The sequence below is a fragment of the Eubalaena glacialis genome, chromosome 3 (assembly GCF_028564815.1).
Source record: "Eubalaena glacialis isolate mEubGla1 chromosome 3, mEubGla1.1.hap2.+ XY, whole genome shotgun sequence".
Lineage (NCBI taxonomy): Eukaryota > Metazoa > Chordata > Mammalia > Artiodactyla > Balaenidae > Eubalaena > Eubalaena glacialis.
The window spans coordinates 121,038,026-121,064,546 of record NC_083718.1 but is presented as its reverse complement, the minus strand read 5'-3'; the positions used below and the strand labels follow the sequence as shown (position 1 = coordinate 121,064,546).

The following is a 26,521-nucleotide window of genomic DNA, read 5'->3' as shown; positions in this document are numbered from 1 at the left end:
TGAGGCAAGATGCCTGTTACAGAGGAAAGAAATGATGCAGGAAGATGGCTCGTCTGTTCTTGGGACCTGATCATGGTGTTGCTGCTGATTTGGGGCTCCACACACCTAGCACAGCCTGACTCATACTGCCCTCCTTCCTCCATCTAGCTAGTCCTCCTGTTCTTTACTTGCTTTTTGGATGAAGGCAGGGAACACATATGACCATCTTCATCATGCAGTTGACTTGAGATTTTCCTTTTCACTAGATTAGTTCCCAAGGCTTATCAAGTACCTGGCTCATTGTGGGCAGGTTAAAATTAATTAGTGATTGGAATGGAAGAGTGATTGGGGTTATTAGGAAGGTGACATTTAACCAGTATCTTCTGAAAATGAGTAGGGTTCTAATCCTTGGCAGTTGAACAGACAGGGCTTTGAGTAGCATAACCAAAGCTGTGGATATGGGAAAGTCCAGGATGTTGACTGGTTGGATTTCAGTACAAACTTGGAATTGGAAAGAAGCCTGGAAAGTTATGTTTGAATTAAATCCCTGAATGCCAAGCTAAAGAATTTAAAATATACAGAAGAGTTATTTGCTTTCTCAATACTTTCGTTGCTTGGGTATGCTGCAGCTAAATGCAGTCAACTCTTATTTAGCTGGATATTAAAAAATGAAAAATGTCCTGTCAAGAAACTTTGAATCATCCTTTCTCTTTTTCCGGCTGTCTTTCAGCCAGATCCCTGCTTGTTAGGATGAAGGGAGAGGGAGAAAAAAATGGAGATAAAACTAAAGCTCATTTGGTCGCTTCATTCTTAGCTATGTCATAGGCCGAGAGATCAATGTTAATTTATTACAATCAGAATTACATTGTTTTTAGCCAAAGGCTGATTTAAGATATGGGCAAAGAGCAGGTTAATTTAATTTTGAAAATAAGTTATAAAGATCAAGGCAGTACAAAGTTAGAGTGCATTTCTGAGTGGAAACACAAGTAACATTGAGAATTAGCTTTATAAGAGTAGCATGATAAATAAATATATCACCATAATTAACTAGTAGGAGGTAACTTTTGCTCTGAACTTTAAAGCAGAAATGCAGTTAATAAGTATAATGGGGTTTTGAAATCACATATGGGCTGTATTTATCCAGAGTTTCCTTTTGGTCTGATCAACCCTCAGAATCTATAATATCATAAATACCATAAAAGATACACATGCTAAATTCTGAGAAAGGGTTTCAACTATTTTTCATCTGCCTCCACTAATATATAAAGGGGAAATGGAGACTTTTGCCACTAGCACTTAAAATTATCATGTGCCAACATGAAAACATTCATCATAAGGTCTCGATCTGCATGTATCTGCCAAATTTGTTATTTATTGCATTTCTGTCCTCATGATTGTGTCTCTTTAGCTCTCTTTAAAAGTGAGGTGATTGTTTAATTAAGGGATAATCAGTTCCTAGTGTGAATTATTCACACATTATGTAATTTTTATCCATACATGATGTACTCAACCATATGCACAGGGACTGAAAGGTGACTATGTTAAATGGAAACATTGATTTGATTAAGTGGTGGGATTGGAGACAAATTCTGCCCTTCACTTCTTGCTAGTTTTTTGTAATAAGGTAACATACATATATATTTTTAAAGCCTCCATGCTTGGAAAAATATTCATGAATTTATCATTCTTTAACATAACCTAGAAGTGACAATGTGTGCCTGCATATTTCTGCTTCTGCAAGCCGTCCCCTCTCAGGGCAGAACTTAGTGCGTGTTTGAAGCAATTGATGCCTTTCAGAATTGCATTAAAAATCTTCAAGTGTCCTAGTCAGGCAGAATTATCCGGGCCCTCCAGTGCGTGCATCCCCAATAGCACCAGTTCACCCCCCCAATTCTAACACTTAGAGTATGCTGCTTCCCCTCACCAGAGTGCCAGCTCCTTGAAGGATACGCATTCCTATCCTGGTAACCCTGCCTCTAGCACAGTACTGAGAAGACAGTAGGCTTTTATTAAATATCTGTTGTATCAATGAGTATGGAGTGAAAAAAAGCATAGATTTGGAGGCAAGCATATATGGAATCCAATCCTGGCTTTATACACTATGTGATTTGGGATGAGTTCTTAACCTTTCTGAGCCTTAGTTTCCTAAAAACAGGTTATAGTAGCCAGTTCACGAGGAGCTGGGAGGCTGAAAATAGATTATGCGTGAAAAGCATATTGTAGACTCTAAATGCTCTCTGGTTGTTATTCCATTGATGTAACAGATCTTTGCTGTGCATCAACTGTACACACCAGTCCAACCTGTACTGGGAGCTGTAGAGGTGCAGAGATGGAGACAGATAGTTTCTCCTCTCAGGATGTGAGTGGTCTAACACTGGCTTCTTCTGTGTATCCGCTCACCCTAAGTATGAGACGTTCCTCATTACTGGTGCTCTTCATGGTACGCTGCCAGCTGTTTTGCAAAGCCTTTGTTCTCTGCTGCAATGCTAGTACTCAAGAATATTTCAGAACTGAGGAAGTGATGATGTCATATCCCAGCAGAATAAGAATCAGGAAAGCCTCCCATCCTAAAATTACAATGTAGCATACTTTTTTTTTTTATCATAATTAGATGACAATTCTTTATGAAGAAAGACAGCTAATTGAAGTCAGCCACAGAGAGAGTGAATTCAGATGTTTTCTGGGGCACTTAAAAGTGCATCCGATGGGATGCTGTGCTCACTGCTACAAGTGAGCTGACTAGAAAACTTAAAAGATTTGTCAAAACAATGAATCCTTTCCAAACATTTTTCAAGCCCAACTTAAGCAAGAGAGGGAAGGAAAATGGTACCTAAAAGAGAGTCCCCTGTGTCAGCTCATGATTGCTTATGTTAAAGAGATGATGGAAAATCCCAGCATGTGGATAATTTTTTAAAAACACATTTAGCTTTGATTTGAAAGTACATGTTAATGTTTAACAATGTTAGAGTGAAAAATAGTTTTTCCCCATGTATATTGCCTGTTAAATGGTAGGAAGGTGGCAGGGGGGGCACATGCCCTGTGTGAGTGAGCATGTACATGAGTGTGTATGTACATGGGCAGTATTTATAGATTCACAATCTCTATGCCCAAAAGGGAAAATACTTATAACTAGCAAGCATTGGCTCTAAATGTTTTTAAATTAAGTGCTAGGTTGATAAGTAGTTGATCACATATGCCATTGATTAGTGACTCCCTTTTCTTTAACTAGGAGAGAAGTTTGTTTTTTTAATCAAATATTTTAAGTTCCTACTATGAGCAAAACATTATCCTGGGAACAAGGCAGAGGTACAGGTCAACCCTTGACTTTTGGATGTTTGAAGACTTTTAGGAATCCCCAAAGTCTGGGCAATTTCATTTCCATTAAAAGTAACATGGATCTTTTCAACTTGCACTAAATGTTGAACCCTCCCAAGCTTGATTCTAGGCCCAGTTCTCTTCTCATCCCCTCCCAAGGTTTCACGTGCCATCTAAGTGCTTCTGGCTCCCCATTGTGTACCTCTAGCCCACCCGTCTACTTTGAGCTCCAGACCCATGTTCCACATTAAATCTCAACTTCGATATAGATGGTACCCCACATTCAGTGTGTCCAGCCAAACCTGGGGATGCAGTCTAAGTGCAGTTACCACCATCCATCCAGTTCCAGGACGCTTCGATCTCCTTTGTTCTCATGTCTAGTCCACCACTACGTCATGCTGATTCTATTGGTTAAATAGTTTTGAAATCCACACGCTTCTCTCCTTTTCCACCATAGTCTCAGTCACCATGATCTCTTTCTTGGTCCCTTCTTCTCCTCTGGCTCCTCTCCAATACCCTCTTTTTAGAAATGTGAGTCAGATCAGGTCACACCCATTACATCAGACCATTTAACAAGTCCCATTGCTCGTAGACAAAAACCCAGAATCCTTGATGTGGCCTCCAAGACCAACATGGCTCCCTGGGCTGTATGTTCCTGCTACAGAGCCTGGAATAATCTTCGGCTGACTTCTTTATACGGTTAACCTTCTGGCTGCTCTCTAGACCTTACCTCAAAAGAAACTTCCACAAGAAAGCCTCTCCTAGCCCCTCAAACTGCCATAGTACAGAGTGCCTATCCTTCGGCTACATTGTGTGGCTATACATTTAGTTGTATGATTACCGATCAGTGTCTACCCCCACAGTGCTGTGTATTCACAAGAGTAATGACCCTTCTGTTTTACTCACCAATACATTCCCAGCTGGAGGGCTAGGAGGGGGCTTTGTCCTGAAGGACCTCCTGAGCCAAGTGAAACTATTTGGAATTTATCCAAAGGGCAATGGGAAGAAGTCTTTGAAGGATTGGAAGCAGGGGAACAATGTGATGGGATGTACACTCTGGAAGAATCACCGGGGACGAGGCATAGAGAAATCTAGACAAATACTCTTGAAACAGAAATAAGAGTCACAGTAACTACAGGTCCTTGCCACCCTTTCTCTCGTCCACCTTTCCTCCCCTCCTCTCTAAATCCATTGAGGAGGTTACCCAGAGACCCTCTCAAACTAATGCTTGATCAACATCCAGTCGTCTGAACATTGATTGAATTCCTAACTACGTACTTGACACAAGGGATAATAAAGTGAGAAATGGTCCAGGTCCAAATGTACCTCTTCAGCCCACATCTCCGTAGAAATTCTAGAGACTGTCTAATAAGCAGAGTATAATCCAGTGTGAAAAGTGCTGCAGTGGGAGTTAGAATGGAGGTCTCGAACTCAGAGGATGTTATAACTGAAACACTTACCCGGGTGCAGCCAGAAAATGCCTCACAGAGATGGTGGCATTTGAACTGGTAGGAAGGGTAGGATTTTGTCGGAGGTAAATGAGGGGGCATTCAGTGGCTGGGACAGCATGTGAAGGGCATGGTGTGTTGGGGAATGGCTTTAGCCCTGGATGTGTGGGGTTGGGGATGGGAAAAGTGATGACATGTTGGGGCCACATTGTAAGAGGCCTGGTATTCTTAGCTCAGTGGTATGAATACCATATTGTGGGCCGCCAGAAATCACTGGACCACTCTTAATATCTCTGGATTAAAAAACAATACATGAGGAAATACTTTATATTAAAGGTTCATAGAGAAAGGAGTGACTGAGCCAATGAGAGCAGTGATCTTCTGAGCCCAAGAAATGCACGAGTGATTCTGGTCCTGAGGCAGATACACTGGGATCTGGGCCTCTGGCTGCAGTGAGCTGGCCCAGGCCTGCCCCTGGGAGGCTGAGTGGAGAGCCTAGCCGCACACGCTTGCATGTTCTGCCCTGACAGCCATCTTGATTGTTATTTTGCAGTTCCATGGAGAACGGGAGGCCACCCGATCCTGCAGACTGGGCCGTGATGGATGTCGTCAATTATTTCCGAACCGCAGGATTTGAGGAGCAAGCTAGTGCGTTTCAGGAACAGGTAACTCGGTCTAGAGAAACACACGATGAACATGATCACCTCCCTCTCCCACAGTGGGCAGAAGGGAGTGAGGAGGAAGAGGAGTAGAGAGCGGTGAAGGATGAGTGCGGCTCCCGATCATCCCAGCCCCTGAGAAACTGAGGGGGTGGGGGAGGGGAGGACGGAAGTGACAAGCTAATGATTCCTTCCTGCAAGAGAAAAACCCAAGCCCCGAGAGGAGAGGAGACCCGGTCGCAGCTGCAGAGAGGAGGGCTAAGTCTCCTCAACATCTGCATCTTCTGAAAGACGGCACAGCCCTACCTTCCACACAAACACACTAGAAAGCAGAAAAGAGAGAAAAAGGAGGGACCAATCTGGCTGAGAGGCATGCAGCCTCGTCTGCTCCTGGGCTTGGCACCACCTGAGCTGTTAATCAAGTCTCCTCCAGTTTGCTTGCTGGGTGCTGAGCAAAGTCTAGTGGAAAGAGGACAGGATTTAGACTCAGATCCTGGTTCTTGTAACTCTATGTGACCCCAGACAAGTTACTATGACTCTCTGAGTCTTGGTTTCACATCTGTAAGAGGAGGCTCTCAATGCCTAACTTGGTAGGGTGGTGCCGTGAGGATTAAAGGACAGCGAATGCACAGCACCTAGGATAGGTGCTGGCCCAACGTTGATGCCCCCAAAAGTTAATTCCCTCGCTCAGGTCCAGGGTTGGTACTGGAGAGAGGGAAGGAGGAGCAGGGGGTCCTTCCCAATTGTCTGGGTGAGTCCCGATTCCATTTTCCAGGCTGGGCCAGCTTTGTAGAGATGGTGCTCAAAGGGCTTTGACCATGAGGAAGCAAATCGGGGTACATGTGGTCCACACCAGACCAGCTCTGTAGGAAAACACAGAGTTCCCATCTCCCTATCAATGAAGTCTGCAGTCTTCTAAGCATTACGTTTACTTCTCTAATGTTGTAATATAATTGAGAGAATTATAAAGCGAGCAATGTGTTTGGATGCTTCTTGCACATCCCTTTAGCCATTTCTTACTCTCTCAAGCTGGGTTTGGATAAGTGCACTTTTCTAATATCATATATTCCAATCTCTAGATTTCCTTCAATCAGTATTTCCTTCAACCTGATCCCTATGCATATGTGTCTTTTGTTAATTTGGAAAATTTTCCAAAATAACAGCTTAAATCACTTCACACCCACCAGGATAGCTAAAATTAGAAAGACTGATTGCAAATGTTCGTGAGGATGTAGAGCAACCGCACTCTCCTACATTGTTGGTGGGAGTGTAAAATAAACACTCATACATCTACCCCATGATCAACAACTTCATTCCTGAGTATTTACCCAAGGGAAACGAAAGCATATGTCCACCAAAGATTGGTACAACATTGTTCAAATAGCTTTATTCATAATAGTCCAAAACCGGAAGCCTAAGTGTCCATCAATGGGAGAGTGAATATACAAACTCTGGTCTAGTCATACAATGGAATAAAGAAAAATGAAGTACTGATATATACAACAGTTTGGATGAGTCTCAAAACATTATGCTAAGTGAAAGAAGCCTTACATAAAAGAGCTCATTCTGAATGGTTTCTGTCTTAGTCCATGCAGGCTGCTATAACAAAAATACCATCAACTGTGTGGCTTATAAACAACAAACATTTATTTCTCATGATTTTGCAGGTAGGGAGTCTAAGATCAAGGCACTATCAGATTGGGTATCTGGTGAGGGCCCGCTTCCGAGACAGCTGTCATTTCATTGTGTCCTCACATGGAGGAAGGGATGAGAGAGGTCTCTGGGGCTGCTTTTATAAAGGCACAAATATTCATGAGGCCTCTGCCCTCATGACCTAATTGCCTCCCAAAGGGCCCACCTCTTAATACCATTACTAATATCCCTAAGACCCACTGGGGGTTAGGTTTCAACATACGAATTTTGGGGGGACACAAATAGACCACAGCAGTTCCATTTAGATAAAGGATGAGAACAGGAAAATGCACTAATGGTAGAAAAAAATCAGACAGTGGTTGCCTCTGGATAGGTGGGAGAGGGGAATGACCGGGAAGGAGCATGAGGGAACATTCTGAGTGATGGTAGCGTTTTGTGTCTTGATAAGGGTTTGTGTTATGGGTATATTCACTGGTCACCACATATGCACAGGTATATGCAAACGATTCAGATTTGCGTATTACATAGGCAATAAATTTTTCTTCAAAAAGAAAAGAACTGTAAAAAAATAAAACAATTAATGGTATGCAAACTGAAGTATTCAGGGGAGAAGTATACTGATTTTGCAACTTACTTGTAAATGCATCAAAATATGGATTGATAGTTGGCTAGAGGGATGAGTAGTTGGATAGACATATGATAAAGTAAGTATGGAAAATGTTCATTGTAGAATCTAGGTGGTGGGAGTATGGGTGTTCTCTATAATATTCTTACGACTTTATGTTTGAAAATTTTTGTAATAAAATTGTTGGGGGAAGTAGCTCAGGTTGGAAAGTGGAGAGCTGATCAGCTGGAACGTATTTTATTTTGGTTTAATGATATAGTGTCCATTTGTGTCATTGTAGTTGAGTTAACTCACTTCTAAAATTAAATTTAAAGAATATTGTGAAAGGTTAACAAAAAAAGGGACTTAGCTAAAAGGTCTCTTGGCCAGATTCCCTGCTGTCCAAAGCATTTTTCAGAATGAGCTTTTGCTCAGACTCCTCTGGGGCAGATGTCCCAGATTGGGGGTGGGGATGTTCTTTGGGCCTTCCAGATTCTGGAATGGAACCGGCCAGCTCTGAGCTCGGCCCAGGAGCAGGCCCTTTCTCCCAAAGATGACATCACTCTGGCACCAGTGACAGTGGGAGGCAAAAGGGAACACAGTTTCCCAAAGCGTCTCATTCAGAAGTCCTTCAAGGGAGGAAAGGAGCACCATCTTGCTTCTCCAACTCTGGAGCCTGAGAAATGAATTCCCAGGGGACTGGAATTTTGCAAGCATCGTCTACAAGCTCAAGTTATTCATTCTTGTGGAAAGGTAATTGGGCGGGGAAAAGAGTCCGCCTTGAATTATTCTCTGGAAGTGATTCAAATCTTCCTCCTGCTTTGAAATTCTCATCGTCTTTCCTCTTCTCATTAAAGGAGGTAGAGGGCAAGGAGGGGACCACTGGCCAGGCTCAGGCTGATATGACAAGCAGCTGCTGTGATTTTCATGAGAACTGAGGATCAGGATCCTCTATTGTGTTAACGTCCCTCTTCCATTTCATGATTCAGAGGCCTTCAGTGTTTCACCTCCAAGGATCTTTCCGGCAATGAACCTCAAGCAGTCAGCTGTCACTCACCAATCATCCAGATGGGAAGACTGCAGGCCACCCCCAGGCCAAACACATGACCCTTTTAGGCACATCTTCTAGGTCACAGCAGCTGAGAAACAATAAGAATGGTCACATCCTGAAATCTCCTTAGGGGAGGCTTTGCCTTGCCGTCTGATGGAAGCAGGGCAGGGATGTGAACATCCCCTAAACCACCTTAGAAAAGGGCAGGTTCAGAAAGGGTTGCCAAGGGTAACATGTCTCAGTTGATGTGAGAGCTTAATTTCTTGGCTGTTACGGATGGAATGTTTGTGTCCCCCCAAAATTCACGTTAAAGTTAAAGCCCTAACTCCCAATGTGATGGTGTTTGGGGCCTTTGGGGGATAGATGAGGTCATGAGGCTGGAACCCTCACGATGGGATTAGTGCCCTGAAAAGAAGTGACCAGAGAGCTTCTCTTTCCCTCTGTGCCATGTGAGGATATAGCACAAGGGCAGCCATCTACATGGTAGGAAGAGGGCCCTACCAAGAGCCACATGTTGGCACTGTGATCTTGGACTTCCAGCCTCCAGACTGTGAGTAATAAATTTCTGTTGTTTAAGCCACCTATTCCATGGTGTCTTGTTATAGCAGCCTAAGCTGACTGAGACACTAACACTGACGCCGGACGTGTCCACCACCCCATGTGCCATCTTTCAGGAGAGTGTCTGTCTTCTTGGTATGGGCTCACAGTACATTACTGGATATTCTCTTGTTGTAGCAACCAGACTCAGAGGTGGATTTCTAGCAACGTGTTCCCTTGGAAGATGTCAGGCCACCGAGCGAGGTTTGTCCAAAGTGCAGGAGTGTCCCATGTTCCTGTGGTATGGAGGGGCAGCTGAATTAACCGGGTGATCTTTGTATAACCTCCTTTTCTCTATGCAGGCACACTGACACCTAACAATTATCTCCATTAAGTTTCCCACTAGTGCAATTATCTCCATCAGGTTTTCTTCTGACCAACCTCTTTTGAGCCTCCATGTGAGCCACAGGTACAAACCAAAAGACTTATCAAGAGGGAAGGCCCAGGGGCTTCCCTGGTGGTGCAGTGGTTAAGAATCCGCCTGCCAATGCAGGGGACATGGGTTCGAGCCCTGGTCCAGGAAGATCCCACACGCCGCAGAACAACTAAGCCCATGAGCCACAGCTACTGAGCCTGCGCTCTAGAGCCCGCGTGCCACAACTACTGAGCCCACGTGCCACAAGTACTGAAGCCCACGCACCCAGAGCCCATGCTTCTCAACAAGAGAAGCCACTGCAATGAGAAGTCCACACACCACAATGAAGAGTAGCCCCCACTCGCCACAACTAGAGAAAGCCCGCGTGCAGCAACAAACACCCAACTCAGCCAAAAATAAATAAATAAAATTTAAAAATTTATAAAAAAAAAAAAAAAGAGGGAAGACCTAGGCCCCTGCCCAGCTCCCTCCCAAGCCCTGCACCAATGATCCAGTGTCAACAATGTGTGTGTCTGGGGTTGTATTCCTGCTCTGGCCATTCTGTCATGGCTAGTGGCAATGCTGTCCCTTGGCCCACTGGCCTCATTAACATAGTGCCCCAGAGGACTCACTGGCCTATAAGAGCAGGAGGCAGTGGGATCCCTTCCTAGAGAAGGCAGTGATTCCAGCATTGTCAGTACTATCTCTCTCTCACATGGACACCATGGTGGCTATTTTCCCAAGTATCTTCCAGCAGACAGACCTCTTAGGCTGCAGTGAAGGGCATGAGTGAGAATCATGACTCCTGGTTTCATTTCTCCTGATTGACTCATGGTCATTAGATGACCCTGCAGAGTTTGCCTTTCTAGAACTCAGATTTCTATGATGAATGTTGAGTTAAGCAGACTATTGCTCAAGTTCCTGCTTTAAGAGTCAAGTGTTACCTTGCAACTGGCCCTCATGAAGTTAGCTTTCAATGCACAACACAGGGCACAAAACCCCTTGAGATGCTGTATATACACTGTTGAATTTTCACAACTAGATGATAAAAAATTGGCACTTGCCCAGGGATGATGTGGGTCGCCAGGTTTTCAAGAGTCAAAGGTACCTCAGGATTTTACTTCCTAAGAGTTTAGTTTTTAAGAAAGAACCTTTAGACTAACTCGTTCAAAAGCATCTCCACCTTCCTCACACAGAACATTTAAGATAAGGTTTATTTTGTTAAACTCTGAAGGTTAACTGAAAAGCCATCTCTATTGACAAGGCTTTTAGTTGCCAGTTAAGTCCATCACGGCAACTTCACCACTCCAACTGGACCCTAACTGCAGGTCACAAAGACAGTGTGCCCGTTGTAGGGTAGTCACTTCATTTCTTCACTATCTGACTCATTCACTCAGAATGTATGTGAAGAAGATGGACATGGAGAGGGGCCATTCAATCAAGGTCACATAATTTATATTGTTCAGATCCTCAAACTCACAAGTGAGCGACATCAGTGCATCTGTTTCTAGAACAATATGAATCACTGAGAATTTTTTTCTCAGAGTATCATGACAAAATAATATGCAACTCATGGCGACAAATTAATTTTACTCCATATCGCCTCACTTCCCCTAAACCACATGAATAAGAACAGTATTTTACTCTGAAATGTCCAGCTGGTTGTTTAAGCTATTTGCCTGAAATTCCAAGACTGACATTTCTTTTCAGATGGCTTATTGCTAACTTTTGATACGTTTCTGAGGCCACTGACTTAATAACTAGAAATAAAATATTTTATTGTTACAAGTTGCCAAGTAACACTAACCTCCTCAAATGGAGTAGTAAAGTGGGAAGGCCAGTCAGAGCAACCACGAGCATGTGTCCTAAGTTGTGGTTGGGTGGACTTCAACTGTAGTGATTCTAGATGGATAGTTCTAATTAGACCCGGGAAAAATCCAGGTTTGCAGAGGTTGGGGGAGAGAGGGAGATTAAAATCATACAATTCTAAGAGCCTTCCTTTGGAATAAAAGTACAAAATCATGATACAAAATTGCTAAGGCAAAAATTAAGCTTCATTAACTTCATGGTAAATCCAGCTCTGGGACTTCCTTGGTGGTGCAGTGGTTAAGAATCTGCCTACCAATGCAGGGGACGCAGGTTCGAGCTCTGGTCTGGGAAGATCCCAAGTGCCGTGGAGCAACTAAGCCCATGCGCCACAACTACTGAGCCTGTGCTCTAGAGCCCGCGAGCCACAACTACTGAGCTCACGTGCCACAGCTACAACTACTGAAGCCTGCGCGCCTAGAGCCCGTGCTCCGCAACAAGAGAAGCCACCACAATGAGAAGCCTGCTCGCCGCAACTAGAGAAAGCCCACGCACAGCAACGAAGACCCAATGCAGCCAAAAGTAAATAAATAAAGGACAAACAAACAAATAAATAAATAAATCCAGCTCTGAATTAGACCAGTTAAAATCCCACAAATTGACCATAAATTTTATTACCTTTTCAGCATATTATAATACCAAGTACTGGAAATATACGAGGTGCTTTGACACCTGATATTTCTTAACAGTCAAAGGCTTCTGAAATGCTTAAAATATGTTGTGGCATAATGAACAGGGGAAGTGGCAACTCAGACTCTGCTGATGTGTCCTTTCAGCCCACAAAAATTTAGAAAAGAGTTAAAAAACAAAGGGTAATGCTAGCAATAAGAAAACAGCGAAGAGAATGGAAGCAAAACTGATAAGGAAAGAACCTTTTGAATTTTTTGATTGAAATAGAATAGATTTCTACAGACCAAACCCCCAAATTGTTGTTTAAATCATTCATTTGAAATGAGAAGTTTATAAGACATTATAAGATAGCCAGGTATGTGGTGCTTCTTTGGCTTATTCACTTGTTCAATTGTTTCCATAGCTGTTACAGCTTTTTCTAACACTTATGAAAATAAATATAAAACTATTAAAGTTGGGGCTTCCCTGGTGGCACAGTGGTTAGGAGTCCACCTGCCAATGCAGGGGACATAGGTTCGAGCCCTGGTCCGGGAAGATCCCACATGCGGCGGAACAACTAAGCCCGTGCACCACAACTACTGAGCCTGCGCGCCTAGAGGCTGTGCTCCGCAATAAGAGAAGCCACTGCAGTGAGAAGCCCGCACACCGCAACGAAGAGTAACCCCCGCTGGCCGCAACTAGAGAAAAGCCCGTGCGCAGCAACAAAGACCCAATGCAGCCAAAAATAAAATAAATAAATAAAACTATTAAAGTAAAATAATGGTCATTATTACAAGTATTATTTTACTTTAATGAGGCCACCTGAAACTATTGTAGGTATGAGAATTGTTTGAAGGAAGCACGGAAGATTCTGGGCAGAAGGGGGATTAGATACAAAGGCATGGGGGCATGAAAAAACATGATTTATCTTGAGAACTCCCAGTACTTGGCATAAGAGGTGTGGAGCAGGGAATGCCTAAGGATAAGACTGAAAGATAAACAGGGGTCCAGATAACAGATAGTCTGTTTGGGTGAGGGGGACTAGGAAACCACTGAAGGATATTGAGTGGGGAGTGCCAGGATGAGATTTGTGTTTCTGAAAGATCAGTCTGGTGACAATGTGGAGAGTGGCTTGGAAGACAAGGAGACAGAAGGCAGGAAAGCTGATATAATCATTCCATTGGGGATGGAAAGGAAGAGATGGATTAGAAAGTCTGGGGAAGATGGTCAAGAGAATTTAGTGGATCATTGGCAATGGAGGGTGAAGATTTGTCCTGTCTCAGTTCTCTGCCTTAGCCCCAGGACTGTGCTCACTGCTCAGGGTGGGAGAGAGAGGAGGCTTGGGTGACGACTGCTAGATGTCTGGATTTGTTACTTGCAAAGAAGTGTCATTAACCAGGACTTCAGTGAGAGGTCAGTTTTTTTTTTTTTTTTCTTTTTTTTCTGGGCCTCGATCAGAAGGACTTGGGCCCCCCACGAGCGGCGCCGGGGAGAGGTCAGTTTTAAGACAGATGGAATGAGTACAGTTTGGGGCACGTTCAGTTTGAGACCATGTAGGCATCTAGTGGATATATCTAGAAGACAGCTCAGGGGAAGGGCGAGGCCTAGAAAGAGAGACATGAGAGTCATCAGCAGTCATAGGAAGGGGTGGGGATGAGACAGGCATTTAAAAGGGAAAAGAAAAAGGCCAAGGACAGCACCCTAGGGAGCACCCAGGTTTCAATTGTTAGGAGAAGAAAGGGAACTGGCAAAAGCATCTGAGAAATACTCAGTGTGAAAGGTTGTCTAGAAACCAATGAGGGGAAGAGTTTCAAAAAAAAGTGAAATGATCAACAAGGTCAAATACCTCAAAAAGGTGAAGCCCAGTGGGGTCTGCCAATGACAGTGGAGTTTCACGGGAGCGGGGGCGGGGGGGAGGACTGGACGGTGGAGGAGTCTTTCCTCCAAGTTGAGGAGTGAGTGGGAGGCAAGCGGAGGGAGCACCAGCAGCAGGAGGGTCGTGAAGACGTGAGAGCTCTTTCCTAGGAGAGGAGATGCTCAAACTTATTTACATGCAGGAAAGTAGCCAGAAGAATTGGACAAGTTAAAAGTGAATGCAGTTGAGAACAGTTCAGTGAAGCAAAATCTCTGAGGACAAGGAAAGGGATGAGATCAAAAGAGTGTGGAGGGGCAAGGATATGGAGAAATTTGAACCCTCATACATTGCTGGTAGGGATATAAAACGGTGTGGCCGCTATAGAACACTGTTTGGCAGTTCTTCAAAAGGTTAAGCATAAAATGACCATATGACCCAGCAATTCCACACAAAAGAATTGAAAAGAGGGACTCAAACAGATACTTGTACACAAGTGTTCATTGTAGCATTATTCACAATAACCGAAAGGTGGAAACAACCCAAGTATCCACAAACAGATGAATGGATAAATAAAATGTGGTACCTAACATGCAATGGAATGTTATTCAGCCATAAGAAGGAGTGAAGTTCTGATACAAGCTACAAGATAGATGAACCTTGAAAATATTATGCTCAGTGAAATAAGCCAGTCAAATAGTGTATGATTCCATTTATATGAGATATCTAAAATAGGCAAATTCATAGAGACACAAAGCAGATTAGAGGTTATCAAGGGCTAGTGGAGAGGAGGGAGTTATGGCTTCATGGGGTTTCTGTTTGGTGATGGAAGAGTTTAAAAAACAGTGGCAATAATTGTACAACATTGTGAATATCACTAATGCCACTGAATTGTACACTTACAAATAGTTTAAATGGCCTATTTTATGTTATATATATTTTACTGCAATAAAATGTAATGTCAGGTAATATACATGAAGATTCAATTTGGTCAATATAAAAAAATATATTGGGGATTAATTCTGAGCAAGACGGGGACATCTTCCTCTGTCCTTCCTGTGCTCTGGGAGCATAGGTAAGGGTGTGTGCAGATACAGCTGAGATGGCCCTTGTCCTAAGGGACATTCAGGAAGTTCCTGACAGTTTCTATTTTCTTTGCTAACCAAGAGGCAAGCTCCTCTGCTTGGAGTGGACAGGATGTGTAGAAGTTTAATAAGGAACTAGAGGAGAGCAGTGAAGGTTAAGAATGGCCACCCAGGGGAATGGGAGAGAGAGCTGAGCAACGGTAAATAAAAGAACTGTTGATATATTCTCCTGACCCAGCTGAGACTGGTACACTGCACATGTTCAGTGTTCATCTTCTTGGTTTCTTGATTTTTTTCCCCCACTGCACCAGGTATAGGAATCAGAGAAGCTGGATTGATTGCTAGACTGCTCCTGGATGGAGTGTTTATGGCATGGGCACAGTGGAGGGCTAATAGCTTAAGAGGGTGATTCGAGAGGGCACGTAAAAGAATGGCTCCAAGGGCCAACCAGTGGGTGCAGATTTGATACAAAAGAGGAGTCTGCAGGGGACTCATTACCCTGGAGAAAGAGGAGTTGAAATGAAAAAGTGGGTATAATGGGAGGGAGGAGTGAGAGATAGACTAGGATATTGGACTTTCAGTGTGGCAGAGGTGGGACTCTTCTGGTTGATGACATTATAAGATTAGGTTCTAATAGGGAAGGTGAAGTTGTAGAAATGGTTGGTGTATCAGAGTAGACATCAACTGCTGTCACAAGTAGATGAAAATAGATATAATGGCTTAACTATAGTAGAAGTTTCTTAATATAAATAGTCCAAGGTGGTTGGTGGAGGTGTTCTGCTTCACTGTAATTCAAGGTCCCAGGCTGATGGGAGCTCTGTCATCTTCAGCTGGATGCTTTCAAAGATCACTTGGGCACTGACATCCAGTTGGTGTAAGGATAAAGCGCAAGAAGGAGCACACGTGGGTGGTTTTATGGGCCAGGCTGGAGAGAGGTGCACGTCATCCCTTCTCATGTCGTTGGCCAGAATGTGGTCACACGGCCACACCGAATTGCAAGGAAGTCTGGGAAATGTGTAGTTGTGTGTCCTGGATAAAGAGCAGCTCTTGCTACACTTGAGCTTTAAAGCCATTCTTTAAAGCATTGGCTGATGCGACACTGCTACTTAGTTCTATCTTTAAGTCCAGAGATAAATTTTAAAAAGACTAACTTTAAGAGATCAACTGAAGTGAAGAAGCCTTATCTGACCATACATGGGAAGCCTTCACTTCTAATTCTGTTCCTTCAATCTATTCTTTCTTTCTTATCTAGGCAGAATTCTCTGTAACCTAGTTTCCTCATTTGATGACATGAGTTTCAATCTCTTTCCTTCATCAGAAATGTGTACGTGATTTTTTTGGAATAGAGCCCCTTTATCACCCATTTCGTGCCCGCAGCAGATATCCACAGGGAGATACCCATTACATTACTGAAGTCATGAGCCCGCATAATGAGCCGAAATGGATTTTGTGTCTGATGTAAATGCAAGACCCATGTTGCTTCCGATTGTTACTTTAACAAATGAGGTAAAGACTTCTTTTTGAGCCACACAGATAGTTTCTGTTAACAAGCTGCTCAGTGTTGGTTTTTAAACTAGGTGAAATCCCTCCAAGATGTATATTATCCACCCCAAATTTTCCACCAATAGGATTGCAAGGCAAGCACAGCATCAGCTGATAGTCATTGGCTGATAGTGTTGAGCTCATAGTCACTCCACCCACAACGAGCTGCAGAGGTCAGGGAAGGGGTGGGGGCATCGTAGAGGATACCAGCCCCGGATAGGAATTTCTCCCCCAGAAGAGCCTTTGTCCCAAGAATCATGTGATACGATTCAAAAGGTCTTGCTGTAGACTTGAGTAGTCCACCATCTTCCTTTCCGAAGTTACCTGGAAATTCTTCAGAAACTAAACTCTGTGTCTCGGTGAGGAAAAGTCCTTTAAAGAAACATGGTGAATTACTACGAAGTACTGGGGATGCCACAAAATGCTTCCTCCTCTGATATTAAGAAGGCTTATCACCAGTTAGCTCTTCGGGTGCACCCAGACAAGAACCCAGAAAACCGGGAGGCAGCTGAGGAGGAGTTCAACCAAGTAGCGAGGCCTCTGCAGTCTTGTCCGGTGCCGAGAAACACAACAACTATGACAAGTCCAGAAGGAATTGCATCAAAAGGGAAAACGGAGGAGATGGTGGGAACAAGGACTACTTGAAGGGGGAACTGTGGTTCGAGAGGCCACACTGTGGCTTTCAAAATGTCTTTGGAGATAAAGAGCCCTTCTCAGGAGACTGTTTTCCCAGTGGCCGTGTGGGTAGGGCCAGGAGGTTCCACTCCTCCTTCTTTTATGTGACCCCCATACTGGACACAGGATTTTCCACTTTTGTATCCCTGGGCTCTGGACCAAATTCCCCTTCCTCTGTGACATTTGTACCTTTTGTAAGCAGTGGAATGGGAAACTTCAAACTGGTCACCACTTGTAGCCAGATAGTGAATGGCAAGGAAGTTGTTATAAAGAATGTTCTAGAAAATGTGAGGCGGAAGACTGAAGTGGGAAAAGAACACCTGTTTCATCAGATTCCTCCACGCCACTGGTAAGGAGTTGCTGCCGTGTTCTTCCACGGGGAGACTTTGCTGTGAGGCTGGTGAGTCTGATGCTTATCAAAGACAGAATTGGAATCTGAGAGTGTGTTGAACTGGAATGGACAAGGGTCAGCTTAGTACAAATTTCTCATTTCACAGAGGGAGGCAATAAGGGGCCGGATGCTCCATAGGAACTAGGAAGCAGCAGAGTTTGGCTTCCAGCCCAAGTCTTCTGATTCTAAATTGAGCCTTCTTTTCTCCTGTACTCTATTTGGGACAGTAGAGACCACCACAGATATGGCCTTCTGAGACATTTGCAGGGCCCTACCATGATAAATCCCACTGACTCCTCTTCCTGACTTCTTTTTCCTGCCCTACCTTGTTATTATCCATTGCCTCTTTCTTGATGGCCTTCTTTTTCTCTTCCTAGCCTCTTTCTCTTTGCTTCTTCTGTTCCCACCTCTTCTTTCTCCCCATTTCCAATGGACCATATCATAATTAAGCTTAATTGAAAGTCACCTATGTATTGTGACAACTTTACACCTATGTAAAGTTGTCAGAGAAAGAGTGAAAAGTAAATGGGTTAAGATTTTTTAAATATACTTTTAAAGTTAGCTAGGATTTATCCACCGCTCAGTAGAAGTCAGGAATTCTACTTCATGTGTTATCTCAATGATCTTTTCAGCAGTGAGATACAGTAGCTACTTCCCGCCCCCCCCCATATAGATAAGGAAATGAGGCTTAGAGAGATTAAGTAACTAGCCCCAGGCCCCACCTAATAAGCAATAAGATAGTGTCTTACTCTGAAACACATGCTTATCTACTGAGCTATAACATCTACGGATTCTACTCATTTATTTTTAGATCTAGGGTCTTGGCCTCGTTGGAAATTTACACCTGTCATCTCTAAACCTTACTTCCATGCATGAGTACTTGCGGGAACTTAAGTAGGCAAGCATTTTGAGTATTATTGCCCAGCAGGCACTTGGTTATTCTAACATGAAGACAGAAGACAGAAGCAATGTAAAAAGTTTCACTGAAACTAACAAACAATTATCCCTTAACACAGAAATGTAAACAAAATCCCAAGATGTGAATTATATTTTTGTTTTGAATTTTGGATTGTTAACGAAAAATCATGGGATTTTTTTCGTTTGTTTGTTTAACTGGATCTGGTCACACTCCAACTCCTTCATTTATACACAGACTAGGCTCCAGAGGAGTGGTTCCTTGTGGAAAGTTACTGATGGAGTCTGCATTAAAACCTCTGTCTTCCAATTTCCAGTCTCACGCACATCCTAGTATACCATGCTGACTGGCAAAAGTTGGATTTCATTTGCCTTGCAAGCTTTTCTAGAAATTACATAACAAATGATTAGCTTTCTTAATCAAGGAACTTTCCTATGTTTGCGATTTTTATGAGACACATTTTTATGTAGTCTTTGAACTTTTTTAATCTCAGTGAATTTTCTGAACTTGAACAAGAATATTCCTGCATCCCTCTGGCAAAGGGTAGCTTTCAGGCAGGGGACATACTTCCAGAAAAGAAACAGAAGATGGATTTGGAATTGGAACACATCCCAGTTCTTTCAAAGCCTACACATTTCCACTTAGTAGTCATTGAGAACGTCCTATATGTCAGACACGGTGCTAGGTGCCTGATATGAATTAATCATTTTTAACCTCCAAAATTCTTCAGGGGGTTATTTCCATTTTACAAGTTTGGAAACTGAGGCTCAGGGAAGTTAAGTCCCTTACCCAGAGCCACACAATAAGTTGTGGAGACAGGGTTCAGACTGCAGTTTGTTTGACCTGGAAGCTCCCATTTCCATTATGCCATCTCCACTCCCATTCATCTGAGCTGCCATAGTCATGGTTTAAGAGGAAAGTTTTGTTGTATATATGAATTATATTCATTTCAAAAATTTTTAAATGAGGAATTCCAGATGGAGCTTTCTTTTACCAACCCTCATCTGAGGTGAACGGCAGTGTAGCTACCAAACAAAGGAAAATCAAATTGGAGCATGAAACATGATTTTCCATTTTGTCTTAAATAAAATCCAAATTTCAGCATTTTTCACAGACGTACTTGGCTTTTGACAGAAATGCTGAGTTGTAGAAGGACTTTTTGCCAACAAAGATGTAAAAAAAATTCATTTGCAGTTAGTCAAGGAAGTTTTCTTGTATAGAAATGAAAGCAGTGGCATCTCCTCCTGGTCCCCGTTTAAAATATGTGGTAAGTTAAATATGAGCAAACAACAGCAAAGGAAAGATAGAGAGCAGGAAGGGCTTTGCTGTTTTTTGAAGCAGCCAGAGTGAATCACTATTCGTCATTTCCATAAGATAGAGCATGAGCTTTGATGTAACCTGCGATTCAGATTCCTGACCTCACAATGCCTTCAGAGCTGCTGCGGTGGTTTCCAGGTGTCAGGGCTCCTCTGCAACTCTCATACTTGCAGGTTTTACTGATGGACAGTCTTTGGGATTACTAGCTGCCTACATAGAAAAAGATACTTTAGGATTGAAAAGTCAATTCCTTTGTCCTTAAATAATTGTAAAATGAGGGCTGCGGTCTGTCCAGGAATACTGACGTGTGATTGTGTAACACAAAGCTCAGGGAGCACTTGCAAGGGTGGTATCTCATGAAATCCTGTCAAAACCCAATATCCCATATTATCAACCGAGGAGACAGAGGAGGAGGGGACTTGCCTAAGGTCACAAAGTGGGTGTTTCTTCAGCCCCTAGCCCGGCGCTATATCTCCCACATACTCAGACATTCAGAGCACATCTTCCTCACAGCCTGGCAAAATACATGAGAGACTTTGGAGGAATGGCCCTCTTGGGGACAGTGTAGGAGGGAGTCACAGTTTTATGTGGCTGCAGTTGCACACAGTGTCTCCTTGTCTGTCCATCAGTGGGGGAGGTGGGTAAAATCATGAACAGCTGTGTCGAGGCTTACTGAGCATGTGCAGCTGGTCCATCTCTTGAACCCAGGTTTCCTAAGAACCAGCTTAGATTCTCCCCACAACAAACAATAACAAAAAGAAGGTGGTATTCAGCACTCTTGTCAGTGCATCCTTTCCAAAGGTTTTCAAACTATAGACTTTCTATATTTGGGGTCCTTATCTCTTTCACGAGAAGCCTATTTTTATTTCATTCCAAAGATTTGTAGTCTCCAGGGTACCTGGAGTGAAGTCTACCTGGTTGGGTACTTGAGAGGAGTGGGGAGTGGACTGAGAGGAGAATGGGGGGGGAATTTGTGGTGGGCACAGCTGTGCCCCTCGCTACCATCTTTGGAATCTTGAGGCTCCACCGAGAGGAAGTGGGGTAGCATGAAAGTTGATATTCAGGTTGAGGCAGGATGGTTCTCCTTTTAAAGGACAGGAAAGAAGTTCACAGAGAGTAAGTCATTTTTCCAGTGCCCATTGTTATGATTGAAAAGGTTTCAGAAAACCCAAGGCTCTGGTCCCCATTGGTGCATCTAGACAGCACATATTTACTTCTAAGTGTCAAGAGAAACAGAAGTGAGTTATGAAAAGAACATCGGCTTTGGCTGTAGGCAGATGGGAGTTCAAATTCTGTGCCACCCTTTCCTAACTTCTTGGGTAGGCTAACTTCTTACCTTGATCCTTGGTTTGCATATAAAATTAAGATGGCACTCCCTGCCTGTCCTAACTTACAGGGTTTGTTTTGGAATTAGACAAAAATTCTGCATAAACGTCAATAGATTTTACAAGTGGAAAGTGTCATTATTCCTTTCAGAAGCAACATCTTTGATCCTTCAGGGTACATACTCCAAGCTTGCTGTCAGTTTCTTAAGATGCGACATTTGTGATGTGATCTTGAAAACAAGATCAGCTATAGATTATATTTAACTCCAAAATAAATGTAAAAGATGGAAGATAAAAGTAGAAGATTCCATTTTTGGCACTATTTAAAAAATAATGTTTTTAGCGTGGAGACAAGCAATATGACTTCTTCCTTTGACCTTCCTTTTTTTCTTCATTATCCTTGAGCTTTACCCTCTGCTTCCATTATAGGAAATTGATGGAAAATCCCTGCTACTGATGACAAGAAATGATGTGTTGACAGGACTTCAGTTAAAATTGGGGCCTGCTCTGAAAATCTATGAGTATCATGTAAAACCTCTGCAGACAAAGCATTTAAAGAACAACTCTTCATAGTATAGTCAAATTGGGGTCTTGGACCTCAAAAAATACATAATGACATAATTTAGTTTCATGTGATGAAACTTTGTAAACAGAATACATACATGTGTATATGTAAAGAATTTCAATCAAATGAAACGTTATCCTATTGGATAGACTAGGCAATCCATCGGCTGACCTGAACTCAGCCAGGAGGAGCGAGGACATGTTGACAGGATGGTTTACCTTATGGAGTTTGTCAAATAGAATGATTTTTGACGAGATTAGACAGCCCTCCCCACAAAGAGGATTTTCTTCATAGTTTGTTTTCCCAAATTCCTGAAAAAACAATCGAATGGTATGAGCATCTTTCAGTTACAGATGTGGGGAGGTCAAAAGCAAGAACTTGGGGAGGGGGAGAAAAGAGAAAGAGATTGTGCCTCCCTTGAATTCCTCTGCTCCTTAGAGCTTGTGTTATTTGGATGGAATTGCCGACACCCTTTTTTGTAGAGGGTCCTCCACTTGACCTTATTAAGGTTTCACTGGGATATGCTGCGATGTTTGAAACGGACATGCATCATGGCCCCTTCAGGAGCAGACTGTAGCTCTGAAAAGAGAAAACTCTGTTGTATTTTGGGGACATCCATCCACCTTCAGCTAGCTTTCATGGGGGTAATGGTATTTTCTGCATAGATCTGCTTTTAAATTGGTTCTTTGTTTCTAAAGAAAGCATTTTTTTTTTCACTTTATGGTTTGTATTTATAATAATTTGTTTCTGAAGAAATTTGCCAAGAGTTATAGATTGAAAAGCCTTGTTACTAGTACAGAATATTTTTATATATATATTCCTTCATGATGGTGTAATATTTTTTTAATTGCTCTGATGCTTTGTTTGATTTCCAATTTGAGTACTTGTTTTTAAGAACTTGAAAAAGTGGGCTTGCTACATCTCTGTTCAAAGAGACATTTGTTCAATCTCTGTGTGTCAATGCCTTGTTGAATTGGTGCTTTGTGGTCACAATAAAGCATTGCTTCAGTTTATTCCCAGTGTATTTATTTTTGATCTTTTCAGTTTGGTTGCCTCTTCGGTTGGGCTTAAGGATTAAGGTAACTCCTTGAAACCATGGAGAGAAAGTTAAGCCTTCTTTAAAAAATAAACGTTAGATATCGAAAACATATAGATCTATATGTAGATTTATCTTCTTTATGAACTGAATTGTCTATTAGGCCTTATTCCTTACCCCCATCCAACAACAAAGTTTAGGTGTCATTTTAGCCAAAGTTTTTTATTTTTTTGCTGTAGGCCAGTGGGGGAAGGGGTGTTGTGGGGTTTTTTTGAAATTCTGACGAAAGCTTTGGACCCTCCCTCCAGATGAAAGCTCATATTCCCACATACAAAACTTTGCAGAGTTGATGGACTCCCCAGAGTTCCCTCTTTCCCCTCCTCAAGTTAATAGTCCTTATTTTAGAGAGTGTTATAATTCAGTCCCCTGTGGAGATATTTTCTCTAAAGAAAAGAAAGTCTAAAAAGATGAGAGTGAAAAGAAACAGAGGAAATGGTATAGTGAGTGGGGTTCAGAAATGTATTCCAAATTAATTCACATTTTTCCCCAACTAGGGATTGATCCCGGCAGTGAAAGTGTGGCGTCCTAACCACTGGACTGCCAGGGAATTCCCTGAAACTTAAGTAATGCTTTGTTTTGCATAAGTGGGAGAAGGATTTACAAAAGAGACATTCTCCATCCCCAAGTTTTCACAGTCTACAAAACACATAAGACCAAAAGGCAGAATATAGTAAAGTACTGCGAGGTGTGATAGTGGTAAAACATGAGGACTACACCTGCTGGAGACCTGGGTTGGAAAGAAGGGACAGAAGATCATACAGAAAGAAGATGGAAGGAAGAACTTAACCTCTCTGAAGGAGTTTTCCACAAGTGAAATAGTGACGATGTTTGAGCCCTCTCTACTTCAAAAGGATAGCATGAGGAATGTCCGAGCCCTGCTTCTGTGCATCTCCCTGATTCCTTCTGTATTCGTTTGGAAAAGATTTGGCTGTGAATGATAAAAAAAAATTGCCTCCCTCACTACCCCGCCAGGTAATGTAAACAAAACAGAAGCTTGCTTTTCTTTATGTAAATGTCCAGGTAGAGGGGCTAAGGATGGTAAGGCCCTCCATGATGTTAGGGAAATAAGTTCCTCCTATCTTTTTGCTCCATCATGCAGCTATTCATTCCCAGAATCATTTCACAGCCCAAGATGGCTGCTTCAGCTCTCACCATCACCACTTGAATTCCAACTAGTGGGGAGAAGAAAAGAGAAAAGGAACATACCTCTTTCCTTTAGGAACACTTCCAAGGAATTGTAGTAAGAAGTAGTATTACTTCCTCTTATATTTTGCTATCCAAAATTCAGTCACATTCCCATACCTAAGCTGTAAGGGAGGCTTGTTTCTTAGAGCCGATGGGCCCAACTAAAATTCAAAAGTCCCATTATTCTGTGGACAAAGAAAAAGGGGTATTAGGGGACAACTTTCTGTTACCACTGTCAGCCGGCTGTTGAACACTTGGAGAAAATGACACTGAAAGTGTGTATTTTTCTCTATGTATCTTCTCTATGTATTGTATTTTTCTCTAGATTTGAACTTGGGCTCACATTCCCTTCAGTCTCTGGATATTTTTTATCACAGTCACCTTTCACAGCTGTTGGAAACCTTGTTCACTACCCCCAACCTAACTCAACTAAGCTTTAGACCTGGACTACTCTATAAGTGCTTGTCAGAAAAAAAAGAAAAAAGAAAAAGGAGAGGAATTTATCTTAATTGAAAAGCAAACTGAAAAAAAATCAAATCATTCCTCAGTCTCTGTTGACAGCTTTCAGGCAAAATTAGCAAATTAAAGATAGTCTGCCTTTCTTATACCCGGAATAAAGGCCTATGACAGGCAGGCCTGAGTGCCTTGGCAATATCTGAAGGTGCTTTCCTCCCTCCCTCCTTCCCCCACCCCATCCAGGGAAAAGCAGTGTGATCAAAATAGGCCATAGAGAGAGGCTGGAAGTACTTGAAATTCAGCAGGTAGTCAGCCTTTGTCTCCAGACAGCTGTAAAACCAGAGATGTCTGATTTCTTTTCAGATCACACTGGATTTCTATTAATGTGATCTGGGTCTGCAACAAACAGCAAAAACGCATGCTACATAAGGAAGCAATTCATGAGTATAAGTGGGAATGAGCTTGCCTTGATGCCAATATATTTTATGTGAGAACTGTTTAATGATGAATTTGATTATTCTCAACCAGAGGGGCAGACAGGATATCGGAATCACGAGGGATTTTAAAAAGTAATTGCCACTCCGCCTCCCCTCCCCACATTTGAACCTCAGATCCAGACTCTACAAAGGACATTTAATGAATTGATTTATAGGCAAGGTCACAAACTGGTTGCTTTTCAGTAGAATCTAAGCTGACGTGTTTTCCTTTGGCCAGTGCAGTATGTGTATGTTTTTACAACTACATCTGTGTTCTTCTAGGTGAGGCCGAAAGCTCCAATTTATTACAGTCTCTTTACTTCCCTAATATCTTGCAACCAGCAGCTGCGCCCTTTTACACTAACTGGACCCTGATCTAAAACAAAGAACACACACAAAGAGCCTCCTTAGAGTAAGTTAATTCAGGAACTAGAAATTGCATGTAGATTTAGCTGAAAAGAAAACATGCTGGCATATCGCATTGGAATGTGTGCAGCAGGCTTAAGCATCATTTTTTGATACCTAGTGGACAGAATGACAATGAAAAAAGAGACCAGTTGGTAGCAGTCTCTTCATTTTGTCCTCGACAAATATCCTATGTGAGCAGGAATTTGTCCCTCTGAGCTTAGCATCCACTGTCAGAGGCACACAATGTCCTTCTATTGCATTAGTGAAATATATCTTTGCAGGAATTTAATTTGAAAAAGTCTAATGACCTAGAGTTGCCCAACCGCTCCCATATTTAGAAGCCGAATGCAAAAAGTACTTGCTGATGGTGATCCATCTGTCTTTGACGGTCATTACAAATGGGATCTGCAGGGGTCAGGTCTGGGCACAGAGCCATTAAGTGTTTTCTGTAATGATTTGCAAGATGAAGTTAAATGTTCAAATACCTGACTGCTATAGAACTGATATGCCTCTTAGAAAAAAACTTGTTAATTCTGCTTCTAAACCAGGAACAGAATCTACAGGAAGGAGAGAGCGTGCAATGGGTGCATTAATGAGCAGCTTGTTAGCTTCATGCTGTAGCTCTGTAGGCAATTAAGTATTTTGTGTACCATTTCTGGCCAGTACAGGCAGTTCTATACAGAGAGAAAGAGATTAAAATGATCACATCCAGGCTCATTTGGTGACTGTGGCTGCTGTGTCTTTGTGAACCTCAAGAAAATAGTGTCTAGTCTAACACAGGGGCAGAATAATGGAGGACCCTGTGAGTAAAGCAAGAGCAGTTTTTGGCTACCCACAATAGGTAGCTAGGTTGATGTCTCTTTACCTTAGTTGGACCGGGTGTTCCTGTTTACAGTTGTCTTTAGGGAGAAATCACAAAAGCTGGGGATGCCAGGCAATCTCCAAATAAAAAATATGTCCTTCTTCCACAGAATAAGTAAAGTGGATTATACTCTATTTTTATATACTGGGAAATAGACAATTTGAAAATAAGACTATAAAATTTATCAGAATATAAATGTATTTTGAGGAAAACGCAGTAAAACTCTTCAAGCAA

At 42.5% G+C, this 26,521-nt stretch overlaps 1 protein-coding gene and 1 pseudogene across 1 annotated transcript in view; both read left to right on the top strand.

The window, feature by feature from the left end:
* Positions 1-21,812, top strand: part of SAMD13 (sterile alpha motif domain containing 13) — a 46,473-nt gene extending 24,661 nt beyond the window's left edge. The window contains exons 3-4 of the mRNA XM_061186411.1: positions 5,296-5,407; positions 21,669-21,812. Coding sequence (XP_061042394.1) covers positions 5,296-5,407; positions 21,669-21,812 — 256 coding nt within the window. The remainder of the gene's footprint in view (positions 1-5,295; positions 5,408-21,668) is intronic.
* LOC133089002 (dnaJ homolog subfamily B member 6-like) lies at positions 17,000-17,643 on the top strand (annotated as a pseudogene).
* Positions 21,813-26,521: the final 4,709 nt, after the last annotated feature.